Source organism: Micromesistius poutassou, assembly GCF_964030765.1.
Source record: "Micromesistius poutassou genome assembly, chromosome: 11".
NCBI lineage: Eukaryota > Metazoa > Chordata > Actinopteri > Gadiformes > Gadidae > Micromesistius > Micromesistius poutassou.
In genome coordinates this window covers 1,458,184-1,481,868 of record NC_140281.1, presented here as the reverse complement: position 1 = coordinate 1,481,868, position 23,685 = coordinate 1,458,184, and the positions used below count along the sequence as shown (strand labels likewise).

Below are 23,685 nucleotides of genomic sequence, written 5' to 3'. Positions count from 1 at the left end.
TGACTCTTGAATTTATTTGACTTATTTACTTGATTGTGTATGTTCCACTTGTGATGGCCCCAGCGAGGTCACATCTTATCCAGGGCCTCTTGCTGTGGTGGATGTAGCTCTGCTTCATTGCTACCACCTGCTGGTTACCTGAATGTACCGCACTTGAGACAGGAGGTCTTAAGGGACAATACCCGTCTGGGTTGGTTAGCTAACCATCCTTGCCGTCTCCTGGCTGCAGTAAAACATTATTATATTTTACAGAGGATTTCACATTATCTTTTTTACATTTGAATAAAACAGAAATGTACACCAACCCTTTGTTAGACCCAAACAAAACCTTGCTCAACTGACTGATAAATTGCTTTTGCTTGGTGCATGTGTTTAAAGTTATTGCTCTTTATTTACAATTGTTTAATTGTTTAAAATCAAAGTTAAACCTCTTAACCTTCTATTAAATTGTGACTATGGGCGAATGCAAAGGTTGTGGATGTAGGACAGCCACAATAATGTACATGCACTCTTTTGTTACTTTTGCAAAGCAATGTGAATATATCTAACAGATATCATAAAGGAAATATTTAATCCAACATAAAAATATAAACAATGTGGGCCAAGCTATATTGTTTTTATTCATGATGAAACCACTCCTCGGTTACATAATGGGCCCATCCCTGCTTAGTTGCACCAACTGTCAAAAGATTTTCAAATAAATATTCATTATGAAACTAACTTTACCTCGGTAGTAACATGAGGTGGCAAACCCTTTCCAGGATCTAATGTCTTCGATGCCCCTGTGGAAGTCTATGGTGATTGAAGTTAAACATGAGCTCTATATTGTTAAAGATAGAATATCCTATTGTTTTATCAGAAATCCTTGTTCCTTCGAAGCAAAATAACACGATTGAAATTTCTGAAATGAAATTCAGAATCCCATATCTTGTGTTCTTGTGTCTTGGTAGTCTGGTGGTTATTGAGGAGTCGGTTTGGAGAGATCAGTTCTATGACAGAAACTTGAGGAAAGAGAGAGGTACATGTCCCATAAGATTTAAATGTTTTCACTAACTTGCAGATACATAGCTATCTTGAAGCAGAGGTTTGGACGTTTCTGGGTGTCTTTGTCCATCGAGCTAAGAGGTGGTTTGTATTATGGTCTTCAGGAGCTGTAGAGCTCAGACTTACCAGGTCCTGGTTCAAAAAAATCAATTCTGAAGCACTTCCATATGAAACGGACAAAGAAATATAAACCCCCATATTTTCCTCATCAAAGGTATTTTATTCCACTGTTGTCAAGGAAACCGCTCACCTGATCGGTCAATGGATGGCTGTCGGCTTTGCACATGGTGCAGTGAGCATCAGATGCTCTGTGTCTGAATCTCTCTGCTAGCTAGCATGCTAAGTGCTCTAACATGCAACGTAGCATAGCACCCACATGGAATAAGTGTGTACATTTTAGGCACTAAATTCTTAATACAATTGTGAAATGGTTATTTTTGTTTATTTTTGTCTATATCGATACAATACATTTTATGTTTGTAAATGAAAATAAAAGTTAACTTCAAAGTGGCCTGCAGATATTATTGAACACTTTCCTACATAGTGTTTGTTTCTTTATGAATGTGTCGATTTTTCCTCAAGATTGTTGGCACCAGATTTCTGTAGCTTGCACATATCATGTGTTCTGTGTTCATATATCATGTATCATGTCATGTGTAAATCAGCAGTCAATTTATGGTTTCCATTGAGACAGGAAGAAATGCATGATTGCGTCGAATGAAGCAATTGCAATTCAGAATAAAGGATGCTTGAAGGTGTTTCCAAAGCACTGCAATCTCATCAGGCATAGCATGTTTATTTATTTACCAACACATGGACATGTTTTCTGTTAAAATCTAACTTGATCCAATGTATAACAGAAACATTGAATATTTTACACTATTTACAATACGCTGCCTATATTATGACAGTTTACACTCAGAATGTTTCATGCCAGTATTACATTTTAATAGATCCAATTAAAATTTGAATGATTAAAAAATGATATCCATTATTTCACAGACGCACATAAAAACCTTACTTTGCTAGATGTAGATACATTCCAATACTCAAAATTTAAAAAATAACAGTCAACAAATACTACACCAACAAATACAAAATATTACCTCCCGCTTATTTCCCCCACAAAATTCCTCCAATAATAGACGAGACAGACTTGTTGAATGTTGAATGTTGACGTTCTGAACTTGGTGTCCCTCCATAAAATCACATGATGGATTCAGCTTCACTGGATGCCATCATGAAGCTTGACTTCCTGACTGACTACTTCCTGGTCGACAAGAATCCTCCTCCCTCTTTTAAATATCAGATCATTTTCCTTTATTAAACATATTTACTTTTTCAAATCAATTTCTGACAGAATGCAGGATTTCCATCAGAGATTTCTAGTTTTGGTTGTAAAGTATCATTCTGGTCCTGTACATTAAAGATATATCCATATACTGAAAACAAAATTGGAATTGGTGTGTTCACACCAATAAAATGGCAGATTGGCGACCAATTCGAAACACTATATTGAGCTTTGATCATAGTACGACAGTAGTATTCATATTCAACAACAGTTCATCAACACTGCCTCTGCCATCATGAGAATGTTGATTTAGTTTAAAGCGTATCGGGGCCTTGGGTCAGTGACTGTAACTCTGTGACTCTGTTTCGGAGCGTTCTGGGTCTGCTCCTCAGTCTGCTCCTCGCTTCTTATTCATGGCCTTCATCAGTTCAGACATGAAGTTGCCTTCCTCACTATCTCCTCCTCCTCCTCCTCCTCCTCTTCCGGCCAGCATGGGAGTAGTCCTCCTGGGGGGAGGGGGGGCGGTCTTCCTCACCGAGGCGATAGGCCGCATGGCAGAGGGGCCGGGGGGAGGAGGAGGAGGAGGAGGAGGAGGAGGTGGGACCCCACCTCCTCCTCCTCCAGAAGAGATGTTGATTGGTGGGGGTGGGGGCGGGAGGAACTCAGGGTCTGGAGGTGGGGGGGGCAGACTCTGGTTTCTGCTGCCGCCCCGGAAGCTAGCCTTGGGGGGAGGGACGACCACGGGCCGGCGGTCGGGGGGCGAGGCCGGGCCTGAGGTCATCGGGGGAGGGGGGGGCAAGAAGTCGGGCGGGGCCTCGGGGGCGTCGTCAAGGAGTGGGGGAGGGGGAGGCGGGGGAGGCAGGCTGTCCATGGGAGGCGGAGGGGGGAAGGGGGAGGACTGGGGGCCCGGAGGCTGCTTGCCCCGACCCGCGGGCTTGGGGGGCAGTCTGGTGTGGGGGGGAAGATGCGGGGGGAGCGAGCTGGTCTGTAGAGGGGGAGGAGGGGGGAGGGAGCTGTGTGTCAGTGGAGGAGGAGGGGGGATTGAGGCGGTTGTCAGTGGGGGAGGAGGAGGGAAGTAGCCGGTTGTGAGTGGGGGAGGAGGGGGGAGGGAGCTGGTTTGTAGAGGGGGAGGAGGTGGGAAGCTACCAAAAGATGGTGGTGGTGGAGGAGGAGGAGGCGGGGGTGGAGGTGGAGCATCCATCCCCATGTCCTAGTAGAAGAGAGTGGTTCAATTTGACTCCATGTGTCACCAGAGGGGGCACTGTTGCTGCCCTCTCTTTTAGGCAATAGCTCCTCTTTAAAGCACAATACTGTCCTTGGTGAGCAAACCATTGTAACTCTCTCTCTCTCCTGGCTTCACCAAAATATTTGTGACCAATATCATGTAACAAAATGATTTCTTTGGACCAATTCAGCTGAAGAGCGTTTAGCTAGCACTCCACCACAAATGTAGAAAGTGTCATTCTATCAATTGGTGAAGGCTGTGTGAGTGAAGCCAGGAGACAAGGCTACAATATTTTGACCACCTAGACCAGGATTTTCCTTTAAAGAGTATCAAAACAGAGTTGGCTAGTTAGCACCATTTGTTCTTACCTGAGATACAGGACCTGGCTGTGGTTTGGTAGCATGTCCGTTAGCCTGGCCAGCGTGTTTAGCTTGAAGCGGGAAAGAGAGTCAGACAGACAAGAGAAGGAGAATTGAGATGAAGATGGAAAGAGAGAGAGGGGGGGGGGGGGGGGGGGGGGAGGTTAAGTTAGTAAAAAAAAAACAGGATGTAAAAAAGCTCAATAACTTAAACAGAGAGGGATGTGGGCTACCGCTGAGGGAGGGCGACGGCGCGGGAGAAGAGGAGGAGCTGGTGGAGGAGGTGATGCGGTCGGTCCAAGCGGAGCCCGCAGACGTCTTCTTCAAGGCGGTCTTGTAGTTGTCATAGAAAGTGGCGCCGTACTAGAAGACCAGGAGACAGGGACAATATTTGATTCAAAGTGATTCAAAAGGGTTGATAGGTCTAATGGTTCAAGCTATGGATTCTGCATAGATAGACTGCCTAATGATTCGTAGCCACAGGCTAAGTACTATTTATCAGAGTGCGGTGAGAGGTGCATGCGTTCACTAAGGCATTGGTGTCGATTGATGTCGATAGAGAACCACAGGTTTAGATGTTGTTTTGGGTCAAGAATTTGTAACAAGTGATTTGAAGGAACAGTCCATCTTTATTCTCTATGAACAGATTCACTTTCTGACATTAAAATTTCAGATTGTGGCGACCCATGTGCAAACTGTTATGTTATAATGTGCAATAATATAAGTAAATTCTTTCAAGATTCTTCAAAAGCAAAGATCTATGCATTGTGGATGAAAAATAAGTTCCAGTATGAGATGTTTGCGTGACTTCTTTCCCTGCTCCATTTGTGTTTCTTGTGAGCTTTGATGGGCACAACTAGGCTAGCTGTAGCTTCTTAGCATCCAGTGCCTGTACTAGAAGGACAGATTCAGCTCAATAACTGATCAGCGTCTGTGGCTGAGCTCACCTTAGCTATCCGGATGCCGGTCACCCACAGATTCAGGGTCCAGGGGTCGTCACAGCACAGGTACTTGATGTACTGAGAGTCCTTCTGGATTTGAGGATGCTACAAACACAAACAAACAGTATTACTTCATATTGAACTTTATCTAAGATGACCTACATGGACATTACAAATTGTTTATTTTCTAACAACTAAATTTCACTTTTACTTTACCTCATCCCACTCTGTTTATCTTTTCGTGCCACCATTTTGTCTGTCCCTTCCCTGAAAGGGGCTTAGGCCTTAGGGGCTTGTCATCTATTGTAGGCTTGTGAAGCCTTTGAGACTGTATCTGGGATTAAGGGATATCCTGAACAAATAAAATGCACCTGACTTCACAGTGAGATGCATGATGGCATTGATGAGCCGGTAGGTGTCAGGTATAACCTACCCTCTCCTACCACCAGGGGGCAGGAGAGGTCTAAAGTCAGATCGTTTAAAAGGTTGGGAGAGGGCCCCTGAATCAGTTCAAGATGTGTGTTTTATGCTGCATCTGTAGTGGACTTGATGTGGTGCAATTCAGACATTCTTCTTTGCAGAACAAGAAACCAGTAATGACTGACTCTTAAAGACTCCCCAAAATAAAAGAGGTCCATGTAGTTATTATCGAGTCATTTAGTTAAAATAGGTAATGTAGTAATTAAAGTGATTTAGCTTTTGTACTTGTTTTTCATTCATCCCTGCTCTTTTCAAACCCAGTCCAAATAATTCTTGGTAGGTGAGTTTAACAAATCAATGCATTTTGGGGAAGCTTGTTGAAGCACTTCTGTTTTCGTATACTAAGGAAGGCTTTATTCATATAGCACCTCATCGAACACAACGTTACAAAGTGCTTGTGTAGTGGAGTGGTAGCGACAACTAGTCACTGATTGTCATTTAACATTTGCTTTCATCCAAAGCGGCTTCCAGTGAATTCAGACACAGGTCATTAAGGTTCAGGTCTGGGTTTGGTATCTTGATCAAGGATGCCTACGGGAAGGCTATTGAACCCAGAACATTTCCACTGGGAGTCAAACCCCCTATACAGTCACTGTATTGTATTGGAGACACTGCTTAGACTCTTAGGGGCCAGGAACCAGATGACTGGGACACAGTCAGGAAGCCATCCTCTACCTCTCTCTGTCTCTCTCTCTGCCTCTCAGTGTCTCTCTGTCTCCCTATCTTTACCTCTATTTGGGCTAGCTCTCTCTCACCTCCTCTCTCTCTCTCTGCCTCTCTCTAGCTCCACCACTATCTCTCTGCAACTCTGTCTATCTCTCTCTTTCTCTCTCTTTATCTCTCTACCTTTAATCTTCTCTAACACCTCGTCAAATGGCGTTTGCTGATTGGTCAATTCTCACTCACGGCAGATAGAGCAAAGTATTTCAGATCCTTCCGAAAGCAAACCGACAAAACCAAACACAACTTTAAGCAGTGACACAAAAAAACAGTGAGCGACCAGAGGCCTAAGATATAAATAAAAACAAGGACTTTTCTCACTTCCTCATATATCATTGTTGTTATACACCAGCTGTGTCCCCAGCCACAGACACAGAAGTAAAATGGTGCAACATTGTTTTACATGCCTAAACCAAGTGCAAAATATATAAATGAAAATAAACTACTTTGTTAGCGCAGGAAAATGTTATAATAAATGTTGTTTACGTCACAGCCTTGAGGACTGTTCTGTTTTACAATCTCTGATATTCTCTCTGTGTGGACAGTGTCATGTGACTCTTCAGACGTTAGCCTACAGATCCAAGATTAGGATGCTTTCAGATATATTTTTTTATTGAGTGTTGATTATTAGTAAACAACACTTTTCAAACATTACCACAGAAGTAATTGTCAGGAGCACGGGAGATTGAGGATGGATCCCGGGTACCTGTTCTGAGAGTGGAACACACAAGCCTCTACACTCTCTCCTACACATCCAGGAATACTCTCCTCACCTTGAGAACAAAGCAGTAGTCTGTGGGGGCCTTGTATTTGCTCTTAAGGTCCTTTGCGTAGTACACGTTGACGTTGTCAAACTGCACAAAACACACCAGGTCACGGGAGGTCTGTCGGGGGGGGGAGAGAGAGAGAGTCATGTTACACACACATCTTAAAACGTTTGCGACAGTGGGTCGGAATCCATGAGTATCGACCAACCCTTTAAAGTCACAACACGCCTTTGAAAGATCCAGCCGGCCTCCACTTTACAGCCAGTCCTTGACCGGCAGTCATCTGATCTGACGTCTAAAGAGACAGAGTGTGTGGTGGTAGTGGTACCTGAACCTGGTGTGTTGTACCTTTATGAATGGCTGGTTTCAGAGTAAAAGCGTGAGGGGAGATTTTAGATAGGGAGTTAAGTGAACCGACTGTATACAGCCAGCTGGCAGCTGTGAGACAGCACAGCTCAGGTTCAACAGGGTTGGGGAAACAGTGGAGGAGGTTATTAAAGAGAGAAACTACAGAGACCAGGGCCTTCGTGGTCGTATGACAAAATAAAAGCCCCCTGGACCTTGCTTTTAGGTATGACCTTTTTCTGATTCATTACGCTCCTCTTCACTCGGTCGAGTTGTGGTTTCTAATCTCTTTTTAGCTACTCCAATTATGATTGTATGCTTTGGTTTTTCTCAGCCTAACTTGCAGTTTCTGCTAAATTTCTTATTAGTAAATGTATGAATGTAAACTTGACTCAAAAATAGGCTCAAAGGGGGGATTGTATAATAATAGTAATTATAGTAATATTAGAAATAGTTTTAGTAATATAATAATTAATGCTATGAATGTATAATAAGTATTGTGTATGTAATACGTTTTAAGTAATTCAACGTTTCAAACACGTCGAAACATTGCATATGATGCCATTGTAAAATGTAATAGTGCAACGGCATATGAGGATGTTGGCGTGAGTCTGCTAGTGACAAAGTTTGATACATTCATGGACTAGTTTTATTGCATGGGTCTGGGGTCAGAGATGACCTCTGGGGACCTCTGGTGACCTCTGACCTTGCTCTTTCCCTTGGGAGCGTTGTAAATCCCGGAGGCTCTGAGGAGGAACAGTTTCTGCTTCCAGGACTTCTTGCCATCCTCACGCAGGTACAGCGCCCCCTCCAGGTCGGGCACCTTTATGGACGTCCCACAGAAGTTCTCCTGGGGCAGGGAAGATGGAGCGGTCAGAGGTCACAAGTTAACGTTTAATAGTGTTTAGCCGTGTGTTGAGGGTTTGTGTAGGAGAGAATGTTAGCCTTTTTATATATGTGCTTGTGTGTGTATGTGTGTGTGTGTGTGTGTGTGTGTGTGTGTGTGTGTGTGTGTGTGTGTGTTTGGGATTTAGAAAGACTGTTGTGTGTGTTTGTGTGTATATTTGTGTGTTAGAGAGTATGTGCCTGGTGCCTGGTGTGCCTGGTGTTAATTGTATGCATGTGTTATATCTGTGTCTGTCATTAATGCGTGTGTGTGTGTGTGTGTGTGGGGGGGTGTTTATTACCTCTATCAGCAACTCTTTGTCTTTGTCTCTCATGTCCTTCAGTGTCTGCTTGTCCTTTTTCCACAGATAATAATTCTAGTGTAAAAACACAGAGGAATTAAAAAGGCTCTGAGACTCTCTCTTTGTGCCTGCCAAGAATACAGCGTTTATACAGCGGACTACTCTATTAACAAACAAGACGCCGTCCCTCAGTGGCGGACATTTTCTTTGATATATAACAGTGATGATACAAGGGGTTATACATCGCACAGGCCGGGACATCCCATAATACAGCTACGAGCAATGCAACAGCCAGATGTGGCCGGGGGTTTAAATAAATGTGTTATTGATGTGTTAACACACATACTCACGCATGCAAACACGCATGCACACACACACATACACACACACGCACACACACGGAGGCTGAAGAAAATGAAGTAGCTCAGTGATGGCATCCAATGACATCACATGAACATCACGCCCTGAACTTTTAAACAAAACACGCTAGTGGGACACTTTTTTCAGACTATTGAACACGCAATTCTTAGTGAAATCCCCTTAACCCTGCGTGAGACTTATTGCTCTCTGTATTTACCCCTGAAATTTTAACTTAAGTATCACAGTCTGGTATCCACTATTGTAAAGTTCATATACAAAGATACACTATACTTTGTGTGAAGTGGTGTAGTGAGACATTTTAGAATTGTTCATTTAATGATGAAGCCTCTTACAGTACACTCACCTGAGGGTTTTTGAAGACTTCGTATTTGTCCTCCCTCTCATCAAAGTGGAGCTTATTCTCACTGTCCCTGGTCCAACCAGACAGAGGCTCCACCAGGTTTTCATGGTCCTCAAAGCCACGTTCTGACAAGCGAGAAAAAAAAAAAAAAAGTATAATAATAATGAATCGCCAAACTTTTTTTCATCTACTTCTAGTTCACAGAGATAAACCGGCTGCCAAAATAACTTTGGAACCCTGCAGAAGGTTCCAAAGTCTGCAGAGACCTTTGGTGATGGAAAAGTAAAAAGTATTCAACCGAGCACAACCTGGAACACAATCAAGGATTCTATTGAATTGAACGACGGCAAGATCACATTTCTGCTGCGATGTTGGCAGGGATTCCACAACTTCCCCTCACCAGCATCTGCACTTATTAAAATCACAAACACTTCTACTTTCATATTGCGTTTATTCCTTGCATGTGTAGTCCAAATTTGGCCAATAAAACTGATGTACTTATCCATGACAACTTAACTATATTGACTAAAAAGAGTTGTAAACTCAATGTCATACACCATAAAACCTATAAATAGCATCCAACGCAACATAGAGAGAACTAGCTTGCTAGGTGGCTCTGGAACGCAGCCGCCTATTTAAGCCTTTGGCCACGCGGTTCACAATTACAGTTTACAGACTGCGCCAAAGACCGGGTATCAACAAAATTGTTCCCAGGGATCCACATAATAGCGAGACTATAACTGTCGTTAAAACGCTGGTGTGACTTCGCCCCTGCGCGAGTTATTAGCACCGTGCGCCTTTTGAACTACAAGGACCATATGGTGCAGGCTCTGGGGATGTTTCACACATGGACGGCATGTATGCGTCTCTCTTGCTCTTGCTCTTGCTCTCTCTCTTGCTCTCTCTCTCTCTCTCTCTCTCTAACGTGGCAACAACTAAGTTCTGGAACCCAGCTCTGGTTTGTCGTGTTTGTGGCGATGTTAGGCAAGGCAAGGCTATAGTTTAGGCAGAGCGTCCATCCAACACAATGGCCAGTCGATAGACAATCTAAAGAGAAATGTACTGAACGTATACGGTAAAAGGTAAATATACCACTGCAGACATGCACTGGCATATTTACATGCATTTTAATAAAAAGCAAAGGGTTAGTTCAAGTTTGGAATGGATAGTCTAATTCTAAGTTTTAACATCAGTAAAGAGAAACTGGGCCAGTTTTGTGAGTTGGTCAGTCGAGATGTACTTCTGCTTCCCAGGGGCATTGAGTCAGGGACAGCGGAGAGTTAGTGGGTTTTACCAGTCAGACTACAACAGGGAATTAGTCCCTAAGACCACGAGCCAGAAGCACTCTTCAGGATGTCATTTGGATTAAAAATAGGCACAGTGTCTGTTGAGCAAATGATGACAACAACCATTTCCTCTGCTTTTGTCTCGTTGGCCCCATAAATGCCTTATTACATTGAATCGCTTTGAAATATTCACCGGACAGCCGGCAGGATCCCATACAGAAAATGAAAGCCACCTGCCCGCTGCACGTGCGCGTGTGTGTGTGTGTGTGTCTGTGTGTGTGTGTGTGTGTGTGTTTGGGAAAGACAGAGTGAGAAAATGAGGGATGGAGATGGGGAGCGATGGAGCAGGAAAATGAGAGAGAGAGAGAGAGAGAGAGAGAGAGAGAGAGAGAGAGAGAGAGAGAGAGAGAGAGAGAGAGAGAGAGAGAGAGAGAGAGAGAGAGAGAGAGAGAGAGAGAGAGAGAGAGAGAGAGAGAGAGAGAGAGAGAGAGAGAGAGAGAGAGAGAGAGAGAGAGGGGGGTTCGATCAATGGTTCACTGTGAGCCTGCTGTAGCAGGTCTGTCATCAGGCCGATAAAAACATAGTCCATCATCTTGTGTGTGTGTGTGTGTGTGTGTGTGTGTGTGTGTGTGTGTGTGTGTGTGTTTGTGCATGGAGGGGAGGCAGAAAAAGAGTATACATGAGTGTGTTGACAAATTCCAGATACAAAAAAAACAAAACCCCACCCCTCACCCCAAAATCACACCAATTGTGTATTGGATGTACTGATTGTTGATGTATACGCAAGCAGGTTTAAACTACTAGATTTCCCTGAATTAATCAAGTGCAATACAGCAAGGGCTAGGTGCTTTGACCACACACACACACTAAATCATAGAAAAACATTTTTGGGATCATCTTGTAGCTATATGTCCCAGTAACTCACCCAGGTTCAGGTCCGGGTTGGTCTCGTACAAGCTCCAGTCGACGTTGCAGTCACAGTGTGTCTTCTCAAACAGGTTGTCCAGAACATCGCGCACGTTCTGCCTCTCGTCCACCATGAGAGTTTTGGAACTGCCATCATTTATCAGCACTTTCACCACCAACTGCCAAAACAACATTTTTTTTCCAGTTTTAGCTTAGCCTAGCTCAGATTTTATGTTAGTGTAGTTTTATTCATATTTAATTGGTTTTGCACTTTTGTATTTCATGATTATGGTTTTCAAACTATGATTTATAATTTTCTAAGATAAACAAATAGGTCATACTATCAATACAATCCTAACTTTTAGCTAGCTAGATACGAAGAGAGCCACAAATCTTTGTCCATTTCTTTGTCCAAATCTTTGTCCATTTCATCAAACTTCGAACTTCTATTCTTGTGCGTTCATGACATTTCACTGTGTTTCAAGTCCCAGCTATGGCTGAGGTCATCTTCCTCCATGAATAACGTCTTCCACATTGGCTTACGTGCACTTCCCGTCGTCTGGAAACATATCCACTGTTAATCCACAAGATCAGTTCCACGCTCACATCATGTGATAAAAATGCATTTTTTTTAGATGGGTATCGCAGTCGGGGATTTGGATGTTTAAAATAATATGTTAGCATGTCTTGACTTTTTTCGGTGAGACAGTGGGCATCTGGTTTAAAGCTTTCTCCATATCAATCATCTAGTCATATACCTTCAGCTCCTCATAGGGGGAGATTAGGTATTCTAGATGTGTGGATTTTGGTTGTAAATATGTCTGCAACCCCACATTATTATCTCACATTTCAAGGCTCACAGCTCTGTTGAAGTCGAAACCTTTCTCCTTTGCAAAAAATAGAAAGCCTTTTAACACATTTGGCCGTGAGAGTGCTCATACCCTCATATCAGTTTCCTGTTAAAACTCCCTTCTGCCTCCGTTTGTTTCACAGATCTATTTTGTATAAATTGTGAACATATCGATGACTCACACATGCGTGTGAGTTTCAGGTGTCTTAAGCTTTGAACTATGATAAGTTAGGTGGTAAAAATAACTAGAAGAGCTGCCACAAACTTACACTTTAATTGATTATTGACCACATGTGTAGCTTGATGCACTTGCTTTGAAGACGAGCAGCTGTCCGTATTTCCTCCCCTGGGAGCACCTTACAAGGCGGTGCAAATGCAATCCACCATAAAAGCAGACATATTTGATTTGGATTATTGGCCGTTGAGATGGGAACAAGACAGAGGATGCTCTGCCATGTTCTTCTCCTCAGGCAGATGTTCCCAGATCTTTCCAGGGGGTGTGATGGGTTGGGTTCACAGCCTTCGTATGTAGACCATACAGTGGACCGTTTTGACTCGACTTACCTTTTTCACTTTGGCCTCCTTTAATTTCTCCAGCGCCATCTTGATTTTGTCTGCCTTGATCTGAGCCTCGATTTCCTCCTGAAGGACAACAATCATCAGCATTATTCATTAAGAGCCATCAGTTGGTCAGTTATCACAACTTCTGATACACAAACCATTCCATTGACAGTAGTATACACACCCATTCCTAAATGTAGTTAAAATCAAATGCTTATCATATTCCGGCCCAGTGTCGAGGAATTTCGACAACCAGCTTGTCAGGAACTGTTAGGGTTGGGATACTTGAAGCACTTTTTCTATAGGCGGTGTCTATAGGAGTTGGGGAATCGAACCAGCGGTTTTGTGACGGCCCCCTGAGTTCTCGCCCGGAGCAGCTGGTGTTTTTGTCTCACACGGTGAGGTCACGAGGTTCTGCTAAAGCAATAAGCTCTCTAACGGGTCGATTCCCGACCCGTCTACGCGTCATCGCACCACCGGCCTGCCATTGACTCTCTTTCTGCTTCCTCTCCCGAAGTGCCTTGTGTTTGATCCCCACCAGACTGGGTTTTGTTCTGCTCCTTCGATGGGACCGAGGCAGACAACGCTTCATCATGCTCCAAAATTCTAAAGGAGCTTTCGGGGTCTTAGAAGAGCAGTATTGCTCTCTAATGAAACTTTGGCAAGAAATTGAGCTTTTGAACTGTTTTGGTTTGTGTTATTTATTTGGTAGAAACTACGAAGTTTAAGTTTTAATTAAGTAACATTTTAATCGGCTCCTAAGGTGTGGCCCGTCTCTGTTGACTGGTTAATGATTAATGAAACGCTCACCACCATGACGAACGGTCAACCTTTGACATGTATTTGAGTCATGTTACCATGGCTACTGCTGCAAATTCTACCACTGCTGTCGCTTGTTATTTACTTCTTATTTATTACTCACTTCATTAGAATATGGTACTCAATTGATCACCTCTTTAGGTGTCAAAAATGAAAACACTGTCAGCGAACACTGTTACCAGTATGTACTTGTGATACTACTACCTATTTTCTTTTTACTACATCAGGGATGACCCTTGCCTCGTCATAAGTAGATAGATCACTGTACAAAACAACCTGTACAGTGGATAAAACCTATACTACAATGTGACACACTCTGTAACTGCCATCTTAAACATATTCTAAATCAGCATCAGCATCATCTTTTGTCATGTTATACACCCACCATGGAGGGCTTGGCGTGCTGCGGCGGGGGCAGCGGTGACTGGTGAGAAGGGGACGGGCTGCCGACATCGCCTTGCGACGATACGGGGGAGGGGAGGTTGCTGACGTTGTAGGAGCTCAGACCCTGGGGCGCCGGCGGGAGGGTATGAGATGGCGGTTGGCTAGCAGAGGACGAGGGGGGATCTTTCAGGCTCTCTATGTCGACGGCCAACTTCATCTCGGTGGCGTTGAGGTCGGCCATTAAGTCGGCCATGAGCACGTCCAAGTCATTGTCCTCCAGTTCATGGAGAGACTCTGTCGGAATAAAGCATAATCGTTTATTGTTTAGAACCTTAGATTAAAGGGCCCAAATGTTACCACTAGTGTCGCTTTTCCACTGACAGTATCAGCTCGACTCGACTCGACTCAACTCGCCTCGACTCGACTTGGTTTGGTTCCAGGCACGTCGCGTTTCCATCTAAAAAAGTACCTCTTCAATGTGGGCAGGTCGTAGAAAAGAACCTCTCCACCATGGGCGGGTCGTCATTAGGTTTTAATCACGAGAGACGCGATTCCCGGGAAATCTGAATCTGATCAAGACTATTTCCTGATTCCCGGGAAAGGTTATGATGGGAAATAAAAAGAAAAAAAAAGCGCAATGACTGCGCGTCTATTCTTGTCATACGGTAACGTTGATGGAGGCGAAACTCGAGCCCTGGGAAAGGACCGACACTAAAACGAAACAGCGAAACGCTGATCCTCGGTAGTGGGTCCGTGGACTCCAGCCACGCCGGACACACACAAACACGCACAGCCTAACTCTAGCCCCGGGAAAGGAGCGACACACACGGCGAAACGCTGATCAGTGTCAGTAATGGGTAGAATCTGAAAAGAATCCTAATGGCAAATCAACATTAAACCTTGTAGGTAAACAAACAATAACTGTTTCAGTGTGAATATTTATCAGCATCTTAATCTAAAACATAGCTAACTCACTGATAGGGCCAGTATTCATACCTAGGTCTCAGTATGGACGACTTCACTCAGTTTGTACCTAACAACTTTTGTTGTATTAGTACTTTGTATTTTTATTGTATTTTATTTATTTTTATCCTATGTTTTTCTACTTCTGCTTGGCTATTGCAACATACAAATTTCTCCTATGGGGGATTAATAAAGTTGTACCGTATCGTATTGTATCATACGTAAGTAAATTAGCAAGGATATCAAAATCTTGATGTTAACCCAGAGCCCAAACAGTAGCCGAGTTGATACTCAAATGAATAGAACCCCTTCAGCCTTGTTACGTCAGGCCTGTTATTTCTGTGATTCTAATGTACAGTAATCTTTTCAGTAATTTGTGAAACGAAGCCCTGCCTTTGTAGCTACTGCTAAGATGTGATATACATAGCAGCAACCCTTGCCATAGCATGCTTGAATATGTTTGGCTAAAAACCCAACACAGATATGTATGTGAATAAACTATGTGATGTCTGTTGATAAGAATATTCAGTGGGTTACCATTCAGGTCTGTGAAGCCTGGGGAGAGGTTCACTTCTTCGGGCGGACTGGTGATGGTATTTGGGGGTTCATTCTCCACCCCGAGACTCTGAAAAAGAGATGGAGAGAGAGAAACAACGATTCATTAGAAAACCACTTCTCTGAAAGAATAAAAACCTTTGCAGAACCCAGCCCCCTGGGTGTTCCAAGGTGGTAAGATCCACAACATATTCTAGTGTAAAAGAATGGGACCCATTTGTTACGTATGGAGTGTTGTGATGTTTACATGGCATCTGGCTTTCAGTATGCTACACGAGTGGACTGTGTTCAATAATAATGTCTGCCCGGCAACATGGAAATGATTTAACACGACTGGCTGGTGGGAGAACGACATCAAAGAGGACGTTATTTTCTCAGGAGTGGGGGAAAAGTGTCAGGCTTCGACTAGGGAGTCTTTCCGGTGAATATATATTTGCCATTTGAGCAGTTTTCTTAAAAGAGAGGGTAATTTATGGTTGGAGAATGACCACATAGAGGATTCCCCCTAATGTAGTGGTCACGCCAGCAATGTTAGAGCGTGTCTCTGATGAATGGGTGGCTTTATAGTGGTTGTCGTCCATCCTAACCACGAGAAATACCATTTTTGAAGAAGAGGAAGGGGGAGATGTTATAGAAAACATGTTTTTGCCCAGTTTTTAGGCATTGAAGTTTGTTTAAGATGTTAATTGAATTGACGTGAAACCAGCTAAATGTGTGTTTCTCAACCTGTGGGTCTGGGACCTCACACAGACTTCCTTGATATGCAAATTAGGTCCCATGAGATATCTGACTCAAAGTCTGTCGATTTTAAACCCAGCAAAAACATTTGAAATAGTTTTTCATGCAAGTCTCCTGGGTTACTTGCTGACTCCCTAGTAGTGGCGAACAAGCATCTAAGCTGTATAAGAAGGAGATGCAAAGAAAACTGAAGAACAAATTGTAAGGAGTTGTGGGGGAGAAAAATAACACTGACCCAAATCAAATGCTGTTTTGGCAGTTTCTGTCACTGAGATTACTGACCTCACTAAAACAAATTTGGCAAAAACCGCTATGTTGCACTAATGGTGCCAATAAACTAACAAATTTTAGCCAGTCAATCACCTGTGGCTTCTAAACATCAACAAATGGCCCCAAAATGACCATTAAATTAGAGGTGGAGTTTGAATCTATTGTTTTCTGGTGGGAAACATACACACGAAAACAGCCCAAAAACAACAGTCGAGGGTCAAAGACACAGCTGTCCATAAAAAATAAAAGGGAAATGTTAAACTATTTTTATAAGCTGTCTGTGTGCTTTGTTGTAAAAGACATCAATTGATTTCACATGGACCAAGCTTGCTTTCCGAATGAAACACTTTCCTGACTGCTTCAGTGGCCCACTGACTCATCGCGTCACACCAATTAATAATTATTTTACAACCTTTGCCATTCTTTCAGTTCACGGGCACTACCAGATTGGAGTTAGCTTTCCCTGAAATGTCCTTCTCAAGGTTTCTTTCACGTAATAGTGGGTTTTGGTCTTGTTTTTTGTCTTGTCCTATGAAGGGCTTAGATTTAGCGAGCAGGTGTCTATTAATCCCTTTTAGATCCCTATTGTAATATGGCGTTGTTTAAATAAAGTTAGCGAGACTTGACTCACCTGTGTGAGGAGGTCCATCTCCCCCAGCAGGTCGCTGAACATGGCGTCAATGTCATCCATCTGAGAACAGAAACCCCAACACACAAACTTAGTATAGACACATACTGCACACAAACTTAGTATAGACACATACAACCACTGCACACACACTTAGTATAGACACATACAACCACTTCACACACACTTAGTATAGACACATACAACCACTGCACACACACTTAGCATAGATACATACAACCACAACCACATCCACTTGTGTAGCATGGGCTTGTGTAGCATGAGAATAATTATGTATATTGCATGTAATCTAAGCTAAGCGATAAGATTCAATACTTTATTATTCTGATATAATAAACTTAAATAGGCCTATACTATATAAAAGACAATAGGCTTTCTCTTTTAAAATGCTTGGGTAACACTTTGCATTCAGGTTCAAATAATCAACCATGAATTAAGGTTAATTAATGCAGTAATAAGCATGAATTTACAATTATACATCATTTAATTAACAGTTAACCAATGGTCTAGAAATGGTGTTGAAGTTGACCTCAGGTAAGGAAAGGTATTCATTTATACATTAATGGGTTTGGGTTAGTCATTAGTTAACTGTTAATGAACTGTTTGTTTATTGTTAGTCAACGCTTAATCCTGCTTTAACTTACTGACTAACTGTTAATTACAGTAAAGTGTTACCAATGTGTTTTTTCATCAAAACACAAGCTTGACCACCAGACACAACAGATAACAGCAGCTTATTCTGTTCTTTTGGCCGTGAGATATTATCTGAGGATCCAATATTTGCAGAAGTAAAACCTAGCCCGCGGCTATGTGGTGTTGCTCCACCTCTACAGACCGAGGGAGGGAGCGGTGCATGGTATGCTGAACCAGAGGCGTCTTCCTGGCGTGTTCAGTCTCGCCACTCCTCTAAGGCCCAGAAATATCCAAGCATCACGACTACACAACATTGTTCAATGCATTTAGCACAGAAAAACACGATCAGCGGAAGGTTTATTGTGATTGGCTATATGTGTTTTCACCCCCCCGAAGTACATGAAGTTCAAGCCAGCACTGCATTGATTGATTAGCTTCAACACATTCACGTTCAGCAGCAACGAGGCATTATCGAAGAACTAAGTGGCCACCAAAATGATGAGACACAAGTCAGAACTCGTATGAAGACTTGGCTGAGACAGTTTCCAGGGTATTAAATATCATGCTTCTTTTTTGCTAGTCACACAGAGAATGTCTGACAAATGACAACATGTAACAATCCATTCAGAAACCATATATGATATTGATATACCATAAATAATGTTTAAATCTATTCAGGACAACCATGTTATAAAATAAAAATCCACAATATCCAAAACCAGAAACATAAGCCATGTCTACACCTCTGCCAACTTTGTTTGGCTTTGGGTCTTCTTCAAAATGTTGTGTTTATTTGAGCAAGGAGGTCTGGGGCTCTGTGGTGGCTTGTCGGTTGGATTCAGAATAAACCATCTCCACATACTGCTGTGCTCATCTGTTATTGTCAGACTGGAACATCATGCAGCAAAAGTGTACTGTCTGATCCCCCCCACCCCCTCCAGACTAACTAAATAACCCTGACTGTGGATTGAAGGAGAATTCATTCACACTTTGTTCAAATCTATAAATGTCTCTGGTTGGTTGTGGTCTTGATCACCAATGATTGTTATCACGTCTACTTACATTTTTATGAAGATGATTGTGACCGATTCTGTCCCAGGGATAGTTTTTTACTGTTAAGGTGTATGGTAGAACGGTTATGTGTGTTTGCATTTTGAGTGTGTGTGTGTGTGTGTGTGTGTGTGAGTGCATGTGTCTGTGGGTTTGTTTTTTTAAATAACATTTGACGGAACAGCTCCCACTGAGTCGCATGCTGAGTGAGCAGAAGTTTACGAGACAGGATTCCATTTCGAGAGCAGCACAAGCTATTAACGGCTCTATCACAAAACTCTTGCGATATTGTTGTACTAGTTTTCAGTTTCTATGGTGAAAGACCTGCCATATTGGTTGACCTAGCTCTGTTTCACCTAAATAATTTACATCATTACAACTAAAGCAACAGCTAAAATCAAAGTGCTGATCAGAGACCCACTAGGGTGAGTTGCCATTGCAGTCTCTGAATGGCTTAGAATAATGTCAATGTGGATGGAAGTAGCCTGTGTTCACCAGAGACGGAACAGTTCCCGCACTTTGATATGAACACCAGCAGCACATTTTGTGCTTTAATTTGTTATATGATATGCTGTTGTTGTGGCTAAGGAATGCCGCTTTCCGATAAAGGCGATCAAATGACAACTCTCATACACATCTAACACAAAATATGACAAACATCCAATACTCAGACGACGCTGTCATTCCGGACACCACCAATTCAGCAGGACGACTCAAAGCCGTGATCGAAGCTTCTCCGAGCAGTGCAGGGGTAATTACCCGGACCTCAACTCTCCAAGACCAAGCCGGTGGAAATTGACATCCGGCACGAACAGCCCGCCCTCCCATCACTGGAAGTCACTGACCAGAACACTGGAGAGGTGGAGGCATATCAATATCTGGGGACCTCCATTGACCACAGACAATAGTGGACAACACTGATGATTAAGTCCATCATCAGTACTGCCTGGATGGTTCCATGAGCCCCATCCATCTCCTGCTAATTACTGTCATTATTAAAAGCCTTATAAAACTTGCTTGTTTATCCGCCCTTACATATATATCTTATCATTAGGATATTCAGACAAAATTTTATCCTTTTTTTGAGTTCCTGAACTCCTTATTTTCTATTTTAAAATATCAGGGTTCAGCCCTATGTTTTTGATCAGATTTGGAAAATTCACACTGCTTTTAACATGTTCTTGTTTATTGTCTTGTACTTGTATGTTTTCTGTCTCACATTCATAATACATAATGCACTCTTAACGAACGAAGTTCCAAATGACAAATTATGATTCTTTGAATTTAGTTAACACCCCTCTCCTCACCACAACTGCTGTTGCACTGCAAAAGGAGGAAGTGGTCACAGGAAGCTTCCTGTCCTGTGCTGTGTTGAAATCGAGAAGAGGAAATTATGAAATGTGCAACCTCTATAGAAAACAGCCTTTTTCTTTAACTATCTGGCTTGACAAACAGAGAAGAGACGTAGCTTATCAATGTGATTAGTCATATTGTCGTGGAAAACTGTAAAGTTAAATCTCTCTCCCTCTCTCACTCTCGCTTGCTCTTTCTATTTGGAAAAAGGCATACATGAAAAACAATCGTCCTTCCTTCTTTGGTACAAGACACCAAGGGTTCCCAAACACCATGGTGCATATTGGGATGTGACAGAAGGTGCCCACTATGCTTTATGTGATAATGACTCAGTGCAGTTGTTTTGGAAATTGGGGATCAAATCCAAATCCATCTGGGAGTCGAACACCCTATCCTACCCCATGCTATTACATATTTTTGTTGGACACTTTAAAAGATGATGATGTAGATGAACACCAGTACTACCCTTCCTCTCGGGGTTCTTGTGTTGGGTGCAGTCAGACCACCATGACTAACAATGTATCAAAGAGCAGCCATAACTCCTGTGCTACGCCCTGATCGTCTCTCTCTCTGATCATTGGATATGCTTGCCACGAGAAGCGACCAAATAAATGATGTTAGGATGGTCTCTGCAAAGGTGAGGCACACGGGAAGATCAGGAGGATCAACTTAGTTTCCTGTCAAAAAGACAGGGCAAAACTGGATCAAACATTGTGTTACAGATTATTTTCAAAGGAAACCCGTTCAGACATAATTTTTTATTGTTTTCCAAAAGTAAAAGAGCAATGGTCGAACCAAAAAATTGCTTGGTTCATTACCACTGAAAAAAACGACTACATCAGTGTGACCAATAATAGATTGTTGTATTCATGGTAGTGTTATCGTGACTTTCAAATATATCATGGAGTTTGTTAGGCTAAACCCCTTAAAACTCCAGCACTGCTGTAATATGGCAGCACATCCACAGAAATCTAGTTGGAGAGATGTGAACGATAATGGCATATAGCACACAAAACAAATGTATTCAAAAGAGGAAGTATATATTTAAATAGTTATTTGAATGCTGTGATACATTTTATTCTTAGGCTTCTCAAAAAAAAGGAGAACCAGGGAGAAAAAAAATGGAAGGAATTTATGTGGATGGAAATATTGATTGGGGCTGGGGTTTTTACTTTTACTTTCCTCATACAGATTTCCAGCTCTGTTTCTTAGACCACTCTCAAATAGAATCCAGTAAGTATCATGCAGCACTCTTTGTCCGGAGGTCATCTTCTTCCGTACATTCCAGTACATATAGAATCAACAATGCAGCCATTTCGGATCTGTAAGCTTATGACTAGTTTTTATTTCAGAAATATCAAGACTTGACTGAGGTGGCGCAGGATGTATTGGTTGGAATTGGCGTGTCCCACTGTGGCCCGACCACACAACCAGATGGGCTAACGGTAAAGGAAGCCATCGACACAACGTACTCTATTTCTGCAGTTAACCACCTCACCCACCATTCCTCCGCCCAACCTTCACTACAAGCTGCGGATGTCCCAGCACCTCATTCCAGGGAACTGAGGATTTTTCCAACTATACTGGTTACCATAATGAAACTGTGGTGTGTTTCCAGATAATCTAAAAGAGACCACAACAATTCCATTCGAGGTTTACACTTAAAACCCTGTGGCTTTCTGCACCGTTGAAAGTCGACCAACAAAAGCCAAACAAACAGCAAAAAAATGAATTCATATCAAATGATTATTGCAACTCTGCAATGCTCGCCAAGAAAGCTAAAGCTAGCTAACTCTCCATGTCACTGAACATTCCAACTGTCAAATCTTTTGGCAGTTTGGAAGTATTAGATGAGGGCTACACCAAACCACATGTGTTTGTCGCCCTTGAACATTTCCAGCCCGGGAAATCGATGCGTGATCGATGTGTCAAATTTGTTAAAATACCATTTTGAATTCATTTTAAGGATGTATATTTTGGAAAATGTACCATCCTTTTTTTTTTTTTCAACTTATCCACCCTGGCTCAAGCGGAGAGCACTCACACAGCCGTGCCAATAGCAAATATAGTGGTAGAGCCAGCGTGTTAGGGGCATAACAGAATCCTGGCACACAGTGGTTTTAACGCATGCTCTATAGGTTCCTTCAACCAAAGCATTTTTTGTATTCTGTTTCTGACTCGGCACAAAATGTATTTGTCCCGTTGAAAGTTGTAACTTCTCAGAAGGTGTATCCATGACTTGTAGCCTAGTTACTGTCAGTGCAGCCGATGCATGAACATGAGTTTCATTACTACATCGTTAGAGAGGTATAAGCCTGTCCGCTCTAATGGTGGTTGAATCATCACAGTCTACCTCAAAAACCAACACCCGTTTTATAGAAATTTGTATGCCTCACACACATGCACACACATGCACAAATCCACACACACACACACACACACACTGGAAACACCATTAAATTACATCAGATTACATTTGTTTACATTTTATAGGCTGTCAAAAAGGGGTGAAAACTTTTCCTTTCACCTAAATTTCAAAACAGAAAACAAAACTGAATAAGAATAGAAAAGATGATAAAATAAAGATAGGTAGAACGAAGATGGACACAGAAGAGGGTTTTAGTCTGAATAAATAACAGTGTTTCCCTGTATTTACTTATTTATTTTATACAAACCGATGTATTTAATTTGCAGCTTAACAAAACATACTCAGTATGGATACTATGACTTATTAAATAAACTATTGTTTAGCAAACAGCATTTATCTGTTCACAATTCAGCAGCCCTGCCATGACAGTTAGACATTCTTGTTTTGTATCCGATCCTATACATGATTTAGTTTGTCAGTTACTTACCTTTAATGAATGTGTTGTCCTCTGCCTGTCAAAATAAAAGCCTCATGGACATCAAATTAGAGTTGAAGGTCCTCCACATGCGATGTGTGTGTGTGAGTGTGTGTGTGTGTGTGTGTGTGCATCTGTTGCAGGCATCTGATGCGGAAGTTCATGTCCCAACGCGCTATGGGTGCATTCCACACGGCGTTAGGGCGCCCACACTTTCACAACCCTCCAGTCAGAACACAGCAGGCCAACCCTGTAGCTAGCCCTTATCTACCTGGCTTATCTGCTGATCCCACACTGGACTCAGGGAGGAAGAGAGACATTGGTAACCAACAGAGAGAGAGAGAGAGAGAGAGGAAGAGAGAGCGAGATGAAGACAGAGAGACAGAGACAGAGACAGAGTGAGGATATTTACATTTGGCAATGTAAATGTTTATTTTAAAGCTCTTTTTAATTAAATTGAGAGTGAGAGCGACATTGAACCGAGAGAGAAAAAGGAATCATTTATTGAATAGAGAGAGATAGGGATTCCCTACCCTATCGCACCCTGCTTGTCTTTGAAGGTATAGGCTAGTGTTATGAACAGAGTAGTTGACAACACATGTATTATGGGGTGTTTTTGAGGAGTGCTAGGGGTTGAAAACAATAGAGGAAGTGAAGTGCTGAGTTGGCATGTGGTGTGTCCAGGTGTGAGTTAATCATTCACCACCTCCCCGGGGGCGGGGCCTGGTGCAGAGGAGGGAGGGTG

The 23,685-nt window shown here is 42.5% G+C and overlaps 1 protein-coding gene across 1 annotated transcript; it reads right to left on the bottom strand.

The window, feature by feature from the left end:
• Positions 1-25: 25 nt before the first annotated feature.
• apbb1ip (amyloid beta (A4) precursor protein-binding, family B, member 1 interacting protein) lies at positions 26-23,092 on the bottom strand (the record flags this gene model as incomplete). The annotated part of the gene is made up of 15 exons (XM_084475672.1): positions 22,953-23,092; positions 17,044-17,103; positions 15,387-15,474; positions 13,888-14,180; positions 12,687-12,764; positions 11,292-11,451; positions 9,084-9,205; positions 8,360-8,434; positions 7,879-8,022; positions 6,834-6,944; positions 4,867-4,965; positions 4,153-4,282; positions 3,929-3,990; positions 2,945-3,545; positions 26-138 (listed from the first exon to the last, which is right to left on the bottom strand). Exons 2-15 carry the CDS (start codon positions 17,101-17,103, stop codon positions 26-28), a joined length of 2,136 nt encoding a protein of 711 aa, XP_084331798.1. The 5' UTR covers positions 22,953-23,092.
• Positions 23,093-23,685: the final 593 nt, after the last annotated feature.